Raw genomic sequence first — 18,681 nt, forward strand, 5'->3', positions numbered from 1 at the left:
TTTCCTAAATGTGTGCGCGCCCTTTCAGAGCAATGGTGTTGCATTTTTAGTTAGAGGTTTTGTATGGGCAATGGAAAGCATGTGTACATCTCATGTTATGATCCTTTTCATGTTGTAAGATATCTGAATAAGGAAGTAATCACCAGGCTCAGTAATCACCAGGCTCACCACCTGACTGACAAGTGATCACCATTTAATGCTTGACAAATCTCTACAATTGCAAGAGTTGTAGATTGAAATGGATCATATTTGATTGCATAGTTATTGTGATTTGAAGTCTTTTTTTTTTTTTTTTTCCTTTCTTTTTGACATGTTTGGATTTTAATTTTGATTTCAAATTCAGAAAGGAAATGAATGATATGAATCTCTCTTAAAAGAGTCGTCATATATAAATTCAAATCGAACATGTGTATGAATCTAAAAAGAATCGGATTTTACTTATAATTCAGTTTAAATCAAGTATACTATACTAAATTAGATTCCTGTTTTATTTTGCTAATCGAGTATGAATCATGTCGATAAATCATATTTGAAACTGAACATAAATTCTGATAGGAGTTTCAAATGCATCTACTCAATTTCATTAAAAACCTGTTCATTAAAAGTACGTTTTTACTTCACCAAACACCACTAACACTATTTTTTAAATTCAACAAACTTTATGGGGTCAATCAAACAGCCAAATTTTTTTGGGATTAAAACACTTCAAAACTTTGATGTAAAATCACCAATAAGTGAAGCTTACTTTTTTATTCATTAAAAGCCCACATAACACCTGTCCTCCATTCAACAATATGCATGGCTATGCATATCCTAACATACTATCACATTATTAATAAAGGTAAACATAATTCACCTTACAAGAAACTGAAAATTCAAAAGTGACCATCCAATGCTTTCAACAAGAAGACGTAAAAAAAAAAACTTTTACAGTGTGAAAAATGTGGTAAAATCTTTTTACAACATGCAAAGAAAATATTTACTACGTGCTAGATGGGTATTTACAAAGCTTTTGAATCCGGTAAATAAGAATCACTATATACCACCTTAATTCATGGAACTCGTAAAAAGTATTTACAGATGCTTTGCACAATTTTTCTGTAGTGCACCTTAAAACTCTGCAGTAAAAATGCCAATAAGTGAAGCATACTCTTTATTCAATTATCTCTAAAAACCCACAGAAACATCTGTTCTTATTTTATCTTTCTACTGTATGATTATACACATTATTCTAACATACTATTACATTATTAATAAATGTAAAGATAATTAACTTTAAAGACTGATAACTGGAAATTCAATAATGACCATCCAATGCTTTCTACCTTCTTGTCTTAATATCTTAAGCTAAAGGATGATAAGGAATAGGACTCACACATAGATCTCTTTTCCTGCCAACTGCTGCACCAAAGACCTCAGTCATGTCTAAATCTTCTTGCTTCTCTCCATCAGGAAGTTTCCAGTCAAAATGATACAATAAATTTGCAAGTGGAAGTTCAATATTAGCTATCCCGAATGAAATGCCAGGACATATTCTCCTTCCAGCACCAAATGGTGTGTATTGAAAATGAGTCCCTTTGTAATCGACTGAACTATTAAGGAATCTCTCTGGCTGAAAGCTCTCTGGATCACTCCAATTTTCAGGATCTCTAGCAATTGCCCATGCATTAACAATGACTTGGGTTTTTGCAGGTATCTCATATCCATTGATTTCACAGCTCTCTCTGCTCTCTCTCGGAAGTAATAGAGCGCCAGGAATGTGTATTCTGAGAGTTTCTTTGATTACTAACCTCAAGTAATTCAAGTCATGGAGGTCATCTTCATTAAGAATATTTCCTTTTTTACATAAAACACGTCTCACCTCAGCTTGTGCCTTTTCCATAACTCTTGGGTTTTTCAGCAATTCTGACATTGCCCAAATTAAAGTTGTAGATGATGTCTCAACCCCGGCAATGAACATGTCCTGAAAAAGCATTGAAATTGGACCAGCATTACATATTGAAATTGGTGTTTAAAGATGATCAAATGTGTAAAACTAAATTTTAAAATGTAAATAGGGTTTTGGACTTAATTCATTGAAAGTAAATGTACCAACCAAGATAACAGCTTTGACGGTTGTCATATCTAAAGGGATATCAAGATTACCCTTCTCCTGAACTCTTAGAAGAACATCTACCAGGTCTTCTTGATCAGCTTCACCATCACCGTTCTGTGTTGCCACCTTCCTAGCTTTATGTTCATCAATGATCTTATCGAATACCTTATCAAGTTTTCGATGAGTCTCTTCAGCTCTAGGCTTCAGCCCAGTTATCAAAGCAAGCAGTTTAACTGAAGGAAAGATATCGGCAATAGTGAAACCTCCTGATAACTGTATGGTATCCCTCACAAGCCCTATGAATTCTTCTTGCCCATCAAATTTCTTACCAACGGCTGTCTTTGTAGTGATGCTGTATGTCATGGAGAAAATCTTTTCAGTGAGATTGCACAGAGATCCAGTTGTGTGGGTCGAAATAGATTGGATCAAATTTGAGATGGCTTCTTCTCTGATGGGTCGGAATGACTGGACACGTTTGGCACTTAGAAGCTCCAGTATGCAAAGTTTTCGAAGTTGTCTCCAGTGATCCCCATAAGGTGCGAATGCAATATCATTCTTAGATATGATATTTGTAGCAAGACTGCAAGGCCTGCTAGCAAAGACAATGTCATGTGTTTTCATCACTTCTTTGGCATATTTTGTGGAAGTAATCACAACAAAAGAAAGTTGTCCAAGTCGGAGGTGCATCAGAGGTCCATATTTCTTGGCCAAATCTCTTAAGCTGCGATGAGGTAGAGATCCAACAAATTGGTGAAGGTTTCCTATTAGAGGTAGCTTCGGCGGCCCAGGAGGCAGTTTTGGCGATGAATTGATCATGGTTTTGAGTACCATGAACAAAAGAAAGAGAAGGAATGTGAAAATCATTGGGAAGGAAAGGAATGGGAACTCCATCATCAGTTGTCGAGGTGCGTGCGAGAGTTCACTTGTCTCGGTGGTATGATTGCCTTCCATCCAGATTTATGCTTGGTGTGGAACCTTGAAGTTCTACAAAATAGTCTTTAGCATTGTCAGTTTTCTTTATTAAATTGAGTTGCTTTTGAATTCGTACTCAATATATAGGATCTTTATTAAAATATTATATACAACATAATTACAATTCTCACGATATATCTCTTTCATTGTTATTATTTTTAGTCAAATTATAAACATTTTCCAAGAGTGTAATTCAATAAAATTTATCAGTATTGTAAATTACGGATTTCAACTTTGTTGTGTCATGGAGTGTTCTGTTATAGAATCCCATAGCAAACTTAATTAAAACCATGTAAATAATAACTTAAAGAAAAGTGACTACACGACTTAAAGTCCACAATCATTTTCCCTCCTTCAATTCTTAGTATTGGTCATAACAATCACACACCACACAAAATATGAAAATTTAACATGGTTCAGATTATGACTTGCGTATAGGGGTGGCAAAAATCCCCAATCCGATGGGGAACCGCCCTGCCCCCGCCCTATTTAAAGCGGGTTTGGAGAGCCGTTTACTTAAATAGGGTGGGAATGGGGGTTAAAAAAAAAACCGGCCGGTTACGGGGCAGGGGCGGGGGACTAAGATCCCCGCCCCATAACCGCCCCGTTTAATATTTTAAATTACTAATTTATCCTACCATGTTAATATATTTACCAAATTAACTTTCACACACACTCTCTCTCTATATATATTGGAAACCCTACACTTAACACTTCCATATATATATATGTGTGTGTGTGTGTGTGCGCGCGCGCTATGATTGTGTTTAAATAAAAATATAATCGGTTATGGGGCGGAGCAAGTGGGGCGGGGGCGTTTATGGGGTTTAGAGGCAAAAAATTAACCGGTTATGGAGCGATTTTGTGGGCACCAAAATTAAACGGGGGCGGGGATGGGGAATGAAAAACCCGCCCCAAACCGCCCCATTGCCATCCCTACCTGCGTACGCTATAAACATCAACAAACAATTTCCATGTAATATGCAAAGAAATAAGAAGATTACAAGTCTTTCAAATCCTTTAGCTGCGAGTATTTACATTCTTCTTTCTTAATAATAATAAATAAATAAAATTAGTTGAAAAAAGTGGATGCATGTACAGGTTTCTTTTTTCCTAATAATAATAAATAAATAAAATTAGTTGAAAAAAGTGGATGCATGTGCAGGTAGAGCAAGAGAGAGACTTACAGAGCTTGGGGATATAACTCTAATTAATGAGTTACAGCACGAGTTGAACGAGAAGCAGTACTTAGAAAAGTGAAACAGAGAGAACAATTTAATTAAAGCCTGTGATTTACAGACAACTTTGCCCTCTAATTTATAGATGAGATGAACTTTGCCCGCATCTTCCGTTGCATTGTTGAACATATATCATTGACCAAAAAATTGGTAGATTTTCTTCAACTAAAAAGTGTAGTCCAGTCGTCTAGACTTTTCGCTTTTTCTGACTTGGAAATTTTCGGTGTGTTTTACTTGGACCAAATAAAAATCAACAAACCATATATGAGAATTTTTTTTTTTTTTTTTTTTTACATTGACAAGAAATTCACACGTTCATTTGTCTTTATAGAGGAGATGGACCTTTTACAAATTTGGATCTAAAGAGGGCTGGGCTAGGAGGGCCAATCCCCCTCCCAAAATTTCAACTTTTTATTAATACCCCCAAAAAATTGTTATATTACAAATGAATCTGACTTGTAACAATCAAAGAGTCTTTAACCGATAATATACTCAAAGAGGAGGGTAGGGGTTTGAGCCCGGGCATGGATAAAAAAAGGATGTATGTTTACATTAAATAAATAAATAAAAATCATCTAAATTGTAACTCCTAAAATTAATAGAAAATTTTAATCCCCAAAAAAAATTAAAAAAAGTTTTATCTTCTCAAAACTCTGTGAAAATTTTCAAAGATAAACTTATGTTTCAAGAGAGACAGGAAAAGTGACACTAATATTTCATATTTAATAAAAATACATTAACCTTCCTGGTCAATCATTTTTCTTAAATAAATTTTACAAGATAAATATCTAGAATTATACTCCATCTTGGAAGTAATAAGAAGTATGAAAAAACTAAAATATTGTGAGACAAAAATGATAAGAATACCAACAACAAACTTATTAAAAAAAAAAAAAATTGACAACAACAAGGATAATATTATCTATGCTAATATTTTTAATTTATCAGATGACATATTGTATAGTTACTACTTATATGTGTACAATTTTTTATGGGGAAAAAAGGAAAAAGAAAAACGTATTAATCGCTGTTTTATTTTTGGAAAAAAAAAAAGAAAAGAAAAGTGATTACCATCATTGACCAACAAAACACTGTTTCTTGTATCCTAAGTGGTTGAAATCATTAAGCAACAAAACAAAATCTTCAACTTTAAATTTCTTCTCTAAATTTCTTCAACCAGTCCCCACTAGTAGTTAAGACTTATAAAACTCTAAGTCTTTGCACCAAATATAAATCAACAAATAAATTTGTCAAGGTTCATGCTACAAATCTCATCTTAAACACCTTTCAAAAATTATCATCACTCACATTGTAAAAATTAATGAGATAATTCTAAAACAGTGTTCTTTGTATCTTACCTTGTTGAACAAATATCATTGAGCAACAAAACAAAATCTTCATACTTTAGATTTCTTCAACCAGTCCCCACTAGTAGTTAAGACTTACAAAAGTCTTAAGTCTTTGCACCAAATATAAATCAATTACTCAGGTTGTAAAAATTAATGGAGTAAAATCTACCCTTTTCAAAAAAAAATGGATTTATGGAGGATAATTGCCAAAATCATGAAAATCTACTGTATATTATATATTTATTCTTAACCTACTTTTTTTTGTTGAGTGTAAAAAATCTCCCTAAACTATTGCAAATATCACCCTGAACTAAAAACTGTTCCCCTAAACTATTGATTTGTTGCAATTAAGGACAAATTTATCACAAAAGACTATTTTACCCTTTCTCATTAAAATTTTTATTTCTTATTAAATTATTTTTATTATCTTTTCTCTTATGTAAATATTAATTATACTATTTACCTTAATTTTATTATTAGTATCAATTTATCATGAAAGAAAAAAGATAAATAGATTTGTAACTATCATTTTCTAAATTGATTAATTTATTATTCAAACTTTATTATTTATAAAAATATATATATTATAACCAATTTAAACATTTTTATCGTTAAAAAAAAAAAAAAAAAATCATCTTTTTCATACAATATATTGATGAAAAATTAATAAAATACTTTTGAAAAAAATATTTTCTTTTCATGTAATATATTCATTAAAAATTAAAAAATTAATTAATTTTTTTTTTAAAAAATTGTACTTAAAATTTTATTTAAATAATTAATTAAAAAAATTAAAGGTAAATTTATACAAATTTAATTAAAAATATCTCATTAAATTAGTATGAATTTTTTTATTATTTATTTAGATAAAAAAAATATATTAAATATAATTTAATGAGAATGTGCATTATGATCATTTAATAAAATATAATATAGTTCTTGAAATATGTCGTAATAAAATGAGAGAATTTAGGAGGTTGTATGCACAAAATATAGTTTAAAGAGTTATTTGCAAATTAAGCATAGTTTAATATGGTTTTTTTTGCACTTTACCCTGTTTCTCCTCCTCCATCACCGGCTGCAACACAACGCTGTGAACGGCATGTGGCGGTACCCATTACCGGGGAGCTTGATCCCCACAGGCTGCGTGTGGCACAAGTCCAACCTAGAAGCCCATCAATTGGGAGGCCGAAACCAACGGAGGAGATGACGATACGGGGATTAATGGTTCCGGCTTCAGTGGAGATGGGATCGGCCGGGACAGTGCCTTTCAACCAAACCCTACTCTACTCTATCAACCTTCAAATTGACCATATATATACAGATTTATTTGGTAGAACCTGCTGGACCGCACGTACCACAAGCCTTTTTCCTTATGATAGACCCTCTCTAGCTTGTCAAATTCTCTTTCATTGTGTAATTGAAGAGGCTAAAAGTCCTTTCTTTCTTCCACATGGAGGAAAATGAAATGGAATCAAGCGACATACATCTGCTTCATCGTAATAATCAGCGGCGGATGTATAGCAGTAGCAGAGTCAGCAAGCATTTTATCTACGCAGGGATGTGGCTACTAATGAATCAAAATCCAGATTGTTGCTTATCCATGTTTATAACTGGTTGCAATCAATGCCAAATGACTTGGTTCGGTGTCAAGTACTGTCAAGGGGCCTAACCTAGTGGACTTCGTTCCAAGCTTCTTGATGTAATTGTAATTGGCCCGACCGTCAGTTACTGTATAGCCCCGTTTCACATATATATGTTTTGTTGCTGTTTCGGCGTAAGGATGAAGACGCCGCCGGCGAACAGGGTGGCTTCACCGGGTTTTGGATAATTAGTAAAGTTGGTAAAAGGGTAATTTTGTTATTTCCCTAAAGAATTGAGGGGCAATTTGGTAATCAAGACAAATTCCATGTTTATAAAAATATTGACTTTAACTTCATGAATTTGGCATTTGATACGGTAAGCCCATTTTTTTGGAATTTTTGAATGGTATATCAAATTTTGTTTTTGTTTTTTCATGTAAAATGACATTGTTTTTATTTTGATTCTCAATTAACTTAAAAAAAAATTTGAAATGACTTGCATATCATTAAACTTTTAATTTATAAATTTAAAATTATTCTATCTCACATCATATGTAGAGAGTCTAGAGACAAATTCCACCACCACCACCACCAAATTTGTGACCCAATTCCTGTAGTTAAATATCACCACTGCTAGCTTATTCTTCTTTCTCCTCTCTTCTTTCTCTCAATTTCCTCTCTCATCTCCACTTCCTACAGTTGCCACCTTCAAACCATACACACACACAACCGATCGCCACAATTGATGAGCCCATTCACGAAACCTAGATCAGCGGCCAAATTATTTGACGAATGCTCCATCAATTGAAGGGGAATTGACGGAACTGGGTGCGACCGATTGCAGAAGCCTGAGATAATCTGAAACATAATCGAATCATCAACGATTTTGGTAATTTGATTGCGAGTGCGCCATATTCATATCCGTATGTGCTGTTAAAGAACAATTTACCCAAAGAAAACTTTTAAAAGAGTTAATATCTCCGCCAATAATAGCAAGTCAGTCTAAATTTTGATTTAGTTTTTAAAACTTTGGGAAGAAGAAATTGGATCATACATTTTTTTCAGAAATTATAGACAGTCAATTGGTAGTTCTAAATTCGAAGTCTTTTAAGAGCTGTCTAGACTCAAGGCAACACTTACATTCCATTTAAGCGCACTAAACACAACATTAGTTTATTGTCCAAAATTGAAAAGCTTCTTCCATTTATTATTTTATAATTTAATTTTTGTTTGATATATTTTCTGTCACTACTCTTATTGAGAGACCAAAATGGTTGACTTGCTTATCCCTGTTCACAAAGAAAGACTTTGATTCAAACTGAGAATGTTGGTGGTGGGAAAGACAAACCAAAGTGAAAAAGGTGAATATGAAATGCCTTTTGCCCGACTGCATTAGCGTCTCTTTTTTGACTTTTTAATTAAAAGTTGTATTTATTTTTTATTAGACCATATTGTGGCGGGGATAGAGTAACTAACCGTTCTTAAGTCTGAATTGAATTAATTCACGATTTAAATAGTTAAAATTATCTAATAATTTCTTACTTTCACTTAAAATTGTGCAAATGATTTTATCAAAAAGATGGAGGACATTCAACACAAATAATAATCAATTTATGTATTTGTTATTAAAAATGTTTAATAATTATAATTTTTAGGAAATTAATTATTAAAATTAAACTTAATAATAAAATAAATAAAATTTTACCACATATAACATGTATGTTAGACAAGTATTTTTTATTTTTATTTTTAATTATTAATGTTAACAACCACAAGATTTTCAAATGAAATAAAGAACATAACAGTGGAGTATAGTAATAGAAGTAATAAATTATGCATAATTTAAATTTTATAATGTTTTGAGTCTGTATTTGTTAAGTTTTCAATGTAATACTCACAATCTCAAGTGGGGCGTCTAGTTGGGCCGTCAACAGACTATTATAAAATCAGCGGCAGAAAAGTCAAATTTATAAAATTGAAGCCAACAACCCACGTGAACTTTTGTCAACAAAAACAATTATGGTAATGACCTTTTTTTTAAAAAAAAAAAAAAAAAGGAAAAATCTTTCACTTCATGATTAACTTACCGAAAAATATTATATATATTTATATAGTAACGAATGGTTTTCAGTCAAAGTCCAATGCACCTAGAAAGATGGCCATTTATAAGAAAAATTATTCATTGCGTGAAAAACAATAATGGATAGCAAGGTCAAGATCACCTGGTCTTCAGTTCAACGTGAAAGGCAAATTCAAGAAAAAAAGCATAAAAAATGTTGATTAAAAAAACAGTCAATTAAATTGTAAGAAACAGTTTCACACCATATATTGAAATATATATATATTTTTATACAATTGTGGAGCAAAATCTTTCACCAATCATGGTGATTCGGAGCAAAATTCTCCACCAATCATGATGCCTTCTTTGACTATTGTACCACCTTCCATATATTCTTATTTTTGTCATGCCTATATACTCAAACAATATATAGATCTTAGCCTTTAGTGACTTTTTCTCTATAGATGTAGGTTTAGGTGTCGAATCATGTATATACCTGTGTTTTCTCTCTTCCCTTTTCCTATAATTTAACATGGTATTATGGTCAAGTTATTCTTGTAATCCCATCTAGAATATGAAGGGGAGTATTAAAATTATTATCATGGAGTGAATTCTCTTTGTCTTCACATTTTTTTCTCGGCGCCGGCCGAAAAAGCCGGCGTAGATATATAAAAAATGTTTACAAATACCCACATCTATGGAGCATATGAGGGGGAGTATTAAAATTATTATCATGGAACATATTCTCTTTGTCTTCACATTTCTTTTTCGGCGTAGTTCCGGCCGGAAAAGCCGGCGTAGATATATAAAAAGTGTTTACAAATACTCACCTCTATTTATAGGTGAGTTATAAAAGAGTTGTAAATAAAGAATAGCAAGACTTGTTTTACAAGTATTCCTACTTTACAAGAATATGGTTATAAATGAAAAACTTCAAAGAAAAGACAAATATAGTAACAATCAATCAGTCATACTAGGAAAAATTTATTACTCAAGTATAGTAACTTCAACACTCCCCTCAAAGCCCAAAGGGCTACATCTCTTTTTATTATAAACTCTCCTAATGTGTTTACAAATACCCACCTCTATTTATAGATGAGTTAGAAAAGAGTTATAAATAAAGAATATCAAAATTTTGATTTACAAGTATTCTTACTTTACAATAATATGATTATAAAGGAAAGACTTCAAAAAAAAGTCAAAAGACAAATATGGTAATAATCAATCAGTTATATTAGAAAAAACTTGGTATTTAATATTTTCTGTTTTAATTTTACCAATGGATGATGCTGACTTTTTCTAATTACTCCTTTCTTGATATTTATGTTAATCTTGTTGTTTACTTCGTGATCATTTAGTTTCAGTTGTTGTATTGAATATGTTGGACAACTGATATTTTACTATTTTATCCTACATGTGTGTCCTTTGTGAAAGGTTGTGTCATTTACATGACCGTTTGTTTCCTTCGATAATTGATGTATTATTTAAGAATAAACTTATTAATAACATAATGTAATTTAAAATTCTATTTAATTATTTTAATTTTAACTTATTTAAGTTAATATTAAATTAATAAAATTGTATACAAATAGAAAATAATTTAATTACAATTAATTTAGATTAGCGGAATAGATGGTAATACAAATTAATTTTATGAGTGATAATTATTAATACAAAGAATAAAAAAAATCACATAACTATTAATATGATTTACATGAAGGTCTTAATCATCTTTCTATCTAACTATTTAGAAGTTTTTTGCATTAAGGTGATGGCTTTTAAAAGTGGTGTTTGTCAATCTTAACTCATTAAGTAGTTTAGTTTTTCTTTTATAAGTCATATAAACAATAAATAATAAGTAATTTAAAAAATAAAACTTTGAAGTGATAAAGAGAGTCGGTATATGATTATTAATACATGAGAAAGAAAAAAATACATAGAAAATTTTCTTTCAACAAAATAAATAAATAAATAAATAAATTATGTTATATTTATTAATATATTAAAAAAAAAATCTTAAAATATGATCCAAGAGAATAAACTCTATGAAATCACAAAGTCCTTACAAAATTAAAAAAGGAGTTCTAACAATGTATTTCAATTTGCATACAAGTCTTTCCAAGAGAAAAATTTATTTCACAAAGATGATAAGAAATAGTGGGTGATAGAGATGGATTCATACACACTTTTTATGATGTTAAGAAGATAGTTTATCGTGAAAGAAAACAAAATGAATTCTAACCTAACATGTATTTCAATTTGGATAAACTATTTGGATACAAGAAAATATAATATAAAAAATATACGTTAATAATGACAACTTTTCAGAACAGCAATGACAACTCTTTGAAATAACTCTTCAAAAAATATTTTGTTTTTATAACTTTATTATATATAAAATCTTACAATAAAATCTATATGTCTAATTGAATAGTCCATCATAACTTTTATGCATTCTATATATTCATTGAAATAAAATAAGAAAGTGGTTTTCATAGTTAGTAAAATATGGGTACGGAAACGTATAAGTATAATTCGATATAGTTTTAAAAATACGTTTGAAAAATTCGTTTTAAAAAAAACTATAACGTAAAAATACGAATACGGATGCGCACTTGTATAATACGTTATATGCACTAAAAATTCGGGACCAAAAATTCGGCTATACATATCTTATTATTTTCTTATATATCATATATTTGTAAGGACAATGAATAATAGGTAACAAATAATAAAATAAAATATATTAAAATTAAAACTATCACAATAATCCAAACTGAAACAAACTATTTAAATATAATTAATCAATAACCATATGTCCATAACATGATCAATTCATCACAAAATTAATAAAAAAAAAATTAATTCCATTAATCAACTATGTTGCCTAAATTAAAAATAAAATGTAGGTGCTTGAACCTCTTAAGGTACTTTTGAACAAAATTCAATATCTCTAACTTTTTTCCCTGAAAAAATGTGATTTGACTATTGAAATACCTCTATGATAGTTAGAGTTTTGTTTAACATGATCCCAAAATGCATCCTTTTTTTTTTTTCTTGATAGCTTATATATTTATAATAAATGCACAAGTATATGGTGTGATATTTGTGAAAATATCTTTATATTTTACTAAAACATCTAGTGAATGTGGTAATTTACAAACTTCCAAAATAATAATAATAATAATAATAATAAAGATAAAGATACTAACAAATTTAAAAGATCTCAAAACAAAAAAAAAAAATTTATAAATGTCTACAAACATCAATAAAAATTTATGATTCTTCAAAATTATAGTGTTCCACAAGGTATATATATGTGTGTGTGTGTTTCATTACTTTGATTAAAGATCAAGCATTTGATTGACAATAATAAGAGATTAAAAAAAAAAAAAAAATAGAGTGCTAGTAGAATAACTGAGTGGACATAGCCTTCCCAAGATTGCACAACAAATACTATTATTTTGATGGTGTGAAAGAGAAGGGCTATACCAAACAAAAGACAATAATTTGTGTTAAGAATGTGTGTTTGAGAAAAATATACTATTAGAAATGTGAACGAAATAAAAAATAATAATAATTAGGTTACTCTAAAATATAAACATGAATTAAACGGAGCAACCAAAATGAATAAACGCGTTACATACGGGATGGTGAAAAAAAAAAAAAAAAACGCGTATTTTACCATATCTTTCAATTCTGATCGTCAAACGGGAGTATTTTTTCAAAATTCGTACGTACACGTTTAATTCGCGTATCATACGCGCATTTACTAACTAACTGGTTTTAACGATAAGGAAAAATAAATTATTCAAGACCCTAATAAATGCTTTAATATTTAATGCAAAAAATATATATATACATAAGTCAACATAATAGAAGAATTTTATTAACTAAACGTGAGAAAAAAAAAATTAAAAAAAAATTGAAAAATATAAATTTTCCACTCACTTGTAAATTTTATACCCTTTTATTTGAAATTAGCACTGTAATTTGTTCGACCTGCATATGTCATTGATATAAACATAATAAGGTTAGTATTTAAAAAAATAATAGATTTATGGTTTATGCATATAATGAGATTGACGAAACTTCCGTGTCTCATTGAATTGTTCCACATAATATGTAAGTATAAAGTAATTTAAGATTATGATGAAAATTCTAGGGAAAAAAATGTCAAAGTTAATCATTAATGATATGGAAAAGAAAATGATAAGTTGAAATTTGGAAAATGAAATCAAAACTCTTAGAAATAAAAATAGGTATAAATTTGTAGAACTTAAGTAGTGTATTAAATGACCCACAAAATTAAAAAATCAGGAATAAAGGATTTTATTGATTGAAATGAGGTATGATAAATGGCTGATTTTGTAAAAGAGTGACTGATGAAGATTAGTCTGCAACGATATGAAACGACAACGTTTTCTCTTGACATCGATGTGGTGCCTACCAAATAACCTCCGATGGCTAAGTCAGTTTACAAAAAAAAAATTAAGCAATTAATAAAGTGGAGTTCAATATTGCCCGTACCTTATTAGTTGATGGGAGCCTGTTTTTATAGTTAGCTGAACTAAGTGTTTGTTGCAATATTTAAGGAGAGGTTCTGTCGATAATTTGAATTTCATATAATCAGATCAAAACAACTTTTCGAATTTTATTATCTTATCCGTTTGTTCAGCCTCTTTTGTTGATTTCCTCAGAGAAAAAAAGTGTCAGTGAACAAAAACACGATGCATCATGATAGTATTACATACTATATCACTCAATAGGCTAACATCTACTAAATTGATTAATATTTAGATTTTCTTGAAGTTATTTATATTTTATATATCAAGAAAAGTGAATGCTTCCTATAAGCACACAAGTATATAGAGTAACAAGAAATCAATAATACTTACCCAAAAATAAATAAATAAATAAATAATATGAATAATTAACGTTGACTTTTTTTGCATTTTTGTCCTTTTGATTATAACAAGGATTCCAAGTGCATCGTGTTAGATTTTTTTTTTTTAGATTTTGGATAAGATAAAAATGGCTTTAAGAAAATATAAAGAGAGTAGGTATGATGACATGAAGGTTTAGAAAGGAACAATGAACTAATTTAAAAAATAGTTATTTTTCTTTTAAAAGGGAAATTTTATGTCCGACATCTCTGTGTTTTAAATTAAATATACAAAACAATAGTGTACCATGAAAAAAGAAAAGAAAAGGAAAAAAGTGTTCAACAAATCTTTAAGACAACTCTAATGAAAAGTCATATATATTAAAATGATTTTTAAGTATAATCTACCGCAAGGTTTAGAAATGAACAAGGAATTAACTTAAAAACTAAAATGGCTGATTTTGTAAAAGAATGACAAAAGAAAATAGAGAAATAAAAAGTGTCAGTGAAAAAAAAAAAACATGAACAAACATCATAGTATTACAGTATCACTCAATAGGCTAACATCAATGTGAGCATCTCAACATGAATTTAGGAAAAACACCTCTTTTTAACATCAATTGACAAATTGCCACAACACTCATGGAATCGATGGATCCAACTCTAACAGATTCTAATTCAAGAAATGAAGTCATTAGATGCATCCATATTGACTTATTGTGTGTTCAAGAAGATTTTGATGCCAGGTCCTCTATGGCATCTGTGGATCTTATGCTCAACAGTTATTCTGTTACCCTACAATTACCTCAACATCCTCCCTTCTTTGCCCATAGCAGAACGAGTCGAATGCTGCAATATGATCCTAATTTTTGGTAGAAGAGGTGTTTGAATGTGAACGCAACTCCTTAATTGTTAAAAATTTGGTATGAAACTTACATGGGTGTGAATTTTTTTCATTTATTATAATTAACTACACATGTGATAGATACACATATATTAAACAATAAGCATATTTGCACAACTACTGATGAATATATCTGAATTATGGTAAAGAAACTTCAGATGATTAAGAAACAAAATAGGAAAAAAAAAATTCAAATATTGTATCCTAAAAAACAAAAATATAAATAACACAAAATACAGATTGAAACATACCTTAAGTCAAAACAGGCATTGAGTTATGCGCTTCAAATTCGGATTTTTGAAGTAGAGTTAGATAGTAAAAGTTGAAAGAAGATGGGTAGAAAAATCCGCCCAATTATATATAACGTTCTTTAGACACCAACGGCCAGTAGACATGAAAGAAAAAGATGTGTTGGTTTGATTACTATTATTTCAAAACAATGTTAAAAAATGATTTTTTAATTTTTTTTTTTTTTTTTTAAATGGGAACAGAAAGAAAAATTGTTTTGTTTTTAAAGATTTTTTAAAATAAAACTGTTGCCAAAAAGGGTAAAGGAAAACTGTTTTGTTTTTTAAAAATTCTAATAATAAAACTGATGGTATAATATAATATATTTATCTTTAATATATATATATATTCTTTCTAAATAATTGTATTACCATTTACAGTTTTTTGAAGAACACAAACTTCTTCGCAACTGGCAAATGAGCACATCGTCTTTCCAATTGGCACATTGTTGGGTGCAAGTTGCACCAGTTAAGAACATTCTTATTTAATTTAAAATTAAATAATTAGAAAAGGATAACAATTTTACAAAAATAAATTAAAAAATTTCACGATTTTCCATTAGCGGATAAATTTTAAAGATTTATTAGTTTAGAATTAAGGAAAGAGAAAACTAAATAATACAGCAGGAGAAACAAGTCATAAAAAGAAAAGGTTAATTAAATATTTAAAGAGTATTTTGAATAAGAGAACTCTTTGAATAAATATTACATGAGTTATAAGAATAAATATCAATTTTCAAGTAAAATCAAGCTAAAAAGAATTTTCGTTAATTAAGAAGTCTTGCTAAATAGAGAAGAGATTGATTCAATGTCTACTTTATGTGTAGTACGGACAAAGATGCATTGATAAGTGTATATGTGTGTGTGTCTCTTTGTATCTAGTTTAGAAGCATCTTCTTTTTCTTTTTAAACTCAGAAGTGAAGGTTAAAGTCTCATAGGAATAAATAGGAGTTCACACTAATTGATTTGGTTCGAGTTAGACATAAAATTAAAATCAATTCGACCTAAACAGAAAATTGGAAGACTTAAACCAAACCGATTCAATCTATGAAAATAACGTTTTGGTTTTAGGATTGTGGGTTTTTACAAGCAATCCAATGTGAGAATGAGACAAAATAATCCATTATAATTACACGATAAAGCATCCTTATCGTTGCTTATTATATAGTTTTGATAGTCTACCTCTGCAAATTAATTGAAATTTAGAAATATGGTAAGACCACCATTACGATAATATATTATATAGACATCGAATCGGCGGATGGGTTTTTGAGACCCAAATTCATAAACCTATCTCATCTATAAATCCACTATCAAATTAGTAGATTAAAAAATAATCATTACCACAGGGTTCGATTTGGACCATATTAGATTCACGGATCAAATGAACAACCCTAAGCAAATGGTTGTTGGGGAAGAAAAAGAAATATATAAAAAGTCGAGGGAAATTTAAAATTTGTATAGGATCATAAATAATGTAAAATGGTTACTATATCATGCATTTTCTTTGTCAACCCATGCATAATTATAAATTAACTAGCTATAAATCTGATTCATTTGAGCAACAATTAAACAGGAATTACTACAAATGCTCAAACCAAGCATGCAATATGAAGAAGAGAGTAGAAAGAGACGGAGAAGACTCGAGCTATGTGATAACAACCTACGAAGGAGTTCACAACCATGAAAGCCCTTGTGTTGTATATTACAATGAAGTGCCGATCAGCGAATGGACTTTGCAACATTCTCACACCTGATTAAGATTAGACTACATGCCTACATATATATATATATATATATATATATATATATATATTTATATATATAATACGAACTTAGATTAGTTTATATTCTATGAAAATGTAATGTTAGTTTCTTATATTTAGCTCCATCGAAAGAATTTGCTTCTTTTATCATACTTTGAGATTACTACGCTTTTGTATCTTATGCTAAGGGTCAAAAAGAGGGATACTAATGGACATTATCCTAGAAGATTGAGCGTTCGAATATGCTAGAGGCATATTGTGTGGGTGTATGTATGTTTGCTTGAACTTTCAGATGAAAAAGTAAATAAATAAAAAAAGGAAGATGAACAATGGTGACCTTTCAAAATCATACTCAATTCACTTCAACCGAGTTTTATTCCAATTATTTAGGATTAAATAAATTATATTTTGATATTTGACTCTATTTTGGGGGTTATAAAGTAAGATTTGTGTATTAAATTATATAATATAAATATTTTTGTGCCTATATATATTTCAAAAGTTCTATTGGAGCTCCATCAGACACTCAACCTTGATTCATAAACTGGTTTAATGGTGAAAACCTCAACAGGAAAGGATTGTTGGACTTGTTTGGTTCACGTTTTGTTTTTGGTATTTTTGTTTTTGTTGGATACTGTAACGGTAAATCGTACTAAAAATGCATTTGGTAAAAAATGCGTTTCATAAATAGTGACCAAAATCAAAAAAACCAATTTGGTATTCAAACTTGCAACACCTTTTTACCAACTATGTTTTTATATTTTCACTTTCAAAAATCTTATAACAAATAAATATTACCAAACACGGTTTGAATTATTATGCAAAACATTCTAGAACAAAATAATTATTTATTTCGGATAAAAACAAAATGCCTAAGCCTTTGATGTGCTGCTACCATTGTTTTTAGCTGCACTGAAACAAGAATCTTCAGGGAACCCCATCTAGAAGTTTAGTGGGAATCATTTGATTACTTATAGTGAAATAAACGATGGTAAGTCAGTCAAGTTGTGAGATCAATTAAAATTCGTCGCAACTCCAGTCCACACAAATGGTCCTAACATATTTTTAAATGCATCAACTTCATTCAAGCTTTGATAAATTGAAAGAGGCTCGAAATTTCACATCATCTAATTGATGATTGTGATGGTAAGTTCGCGACCGCTGTTTAGTAGTCAATCACAGGAATGAAGACAATTTCTTTGTTTTGTTTTTCATATCAAATTATTAAGTTTTTCTCTCTTTCGGCTTTGAAATTTTATTCTCTAAAACTTAAACTTACGACTCAAAATCACCAAGACGAAAATGGACCATCATCTGTCTAACCAAAAAGGGTAAAGGAAAACTATTTTGTTTTTTAAAAATTCTAAAAATAAAACTAATGGCATATTAGGAAACGTATGTAATGAGAAAAATTGTGTAATCTATAATTAAGTATATGTGTTTGAAAATCGAAACGATGCTTATAAAATATTGAGATGAGTATGTATTATTACCAAAAAGTGTGTATAAAAATTAAAAATAAAATACACTTTTCTAGGGTAA

The 18,681-nt window shown here is 29.7% G+C and overlaps 1 protein-coding gene across 1 annotated transcript; it reads right to left on the reverse strand.

Annotated features, from left to right (window-relative positions):
• Nucleotides 1-1,017: 1,017 nt before the first annotated feature.
• LOC132311853 (desmethyl-deoxy-podophyllotoxin synthase-like) lies at nucleotides 1,018-4,341 on the reverse strand. Its single transcript, XM_059809987.1, has 3 exons — nucleotides 4,255-4,341; nucleotides 2,096-3,079; nucleotides 1,018-1,963 (listed from the first exon to the last, which is right to left on the reverse strand). The coding sequence occupies exons 2-3, from the start codon at nucleotides 3,044-3,046 to the stop codon at nucleotides 1,343-1,345; spliced, it is 1,572 nt and encodes a 523-aa protein (XP_059665970.1). The 5' UTR covers nucleotides 3,047-3,079; nucleotides 4,255-4,341; the 3' UTR covers nucleotides 1,018-1,342.
• Between the last annotated feature and the right edge of the window lie 14,340 nt (nucleotides 4,342-18,681).

This window comes from Cornus florida, unplaced genomic scaffold (assembly GCF_030987335.1).
Source record: "Cornus florida cultivar Cherokee Brave unplaced genomic scaffold, ASM3098733v1 CherokeeBrave_3.0.0_Hap2_Chr06, whole genome shotgun sequence".
Classification (NCBI taxonomy): Eukaryota; Viridiplantae; Streptophyta; class Magnoliopsida; order Cornales; family Cornaceae; genus Cornus; species Cornus florida.

Excerpts from the sequence above, each read along its gene's own strand:
- LOC132311853 (XM_059809987.1), bottom strand. The coding sequence starts at position 3,046 with ATGGAAGGCAATCATACCACCGAGACAAGTGAACTCTCGCACGCACCT. Across the intron at positions 1,964-2,095 it reads CCGTCAAAGCTGTTATCTTG|GACATGTTCATTGCCGGGGT; the intron begins GTTGGTACATTT and ends ATGCTTTTTCAG.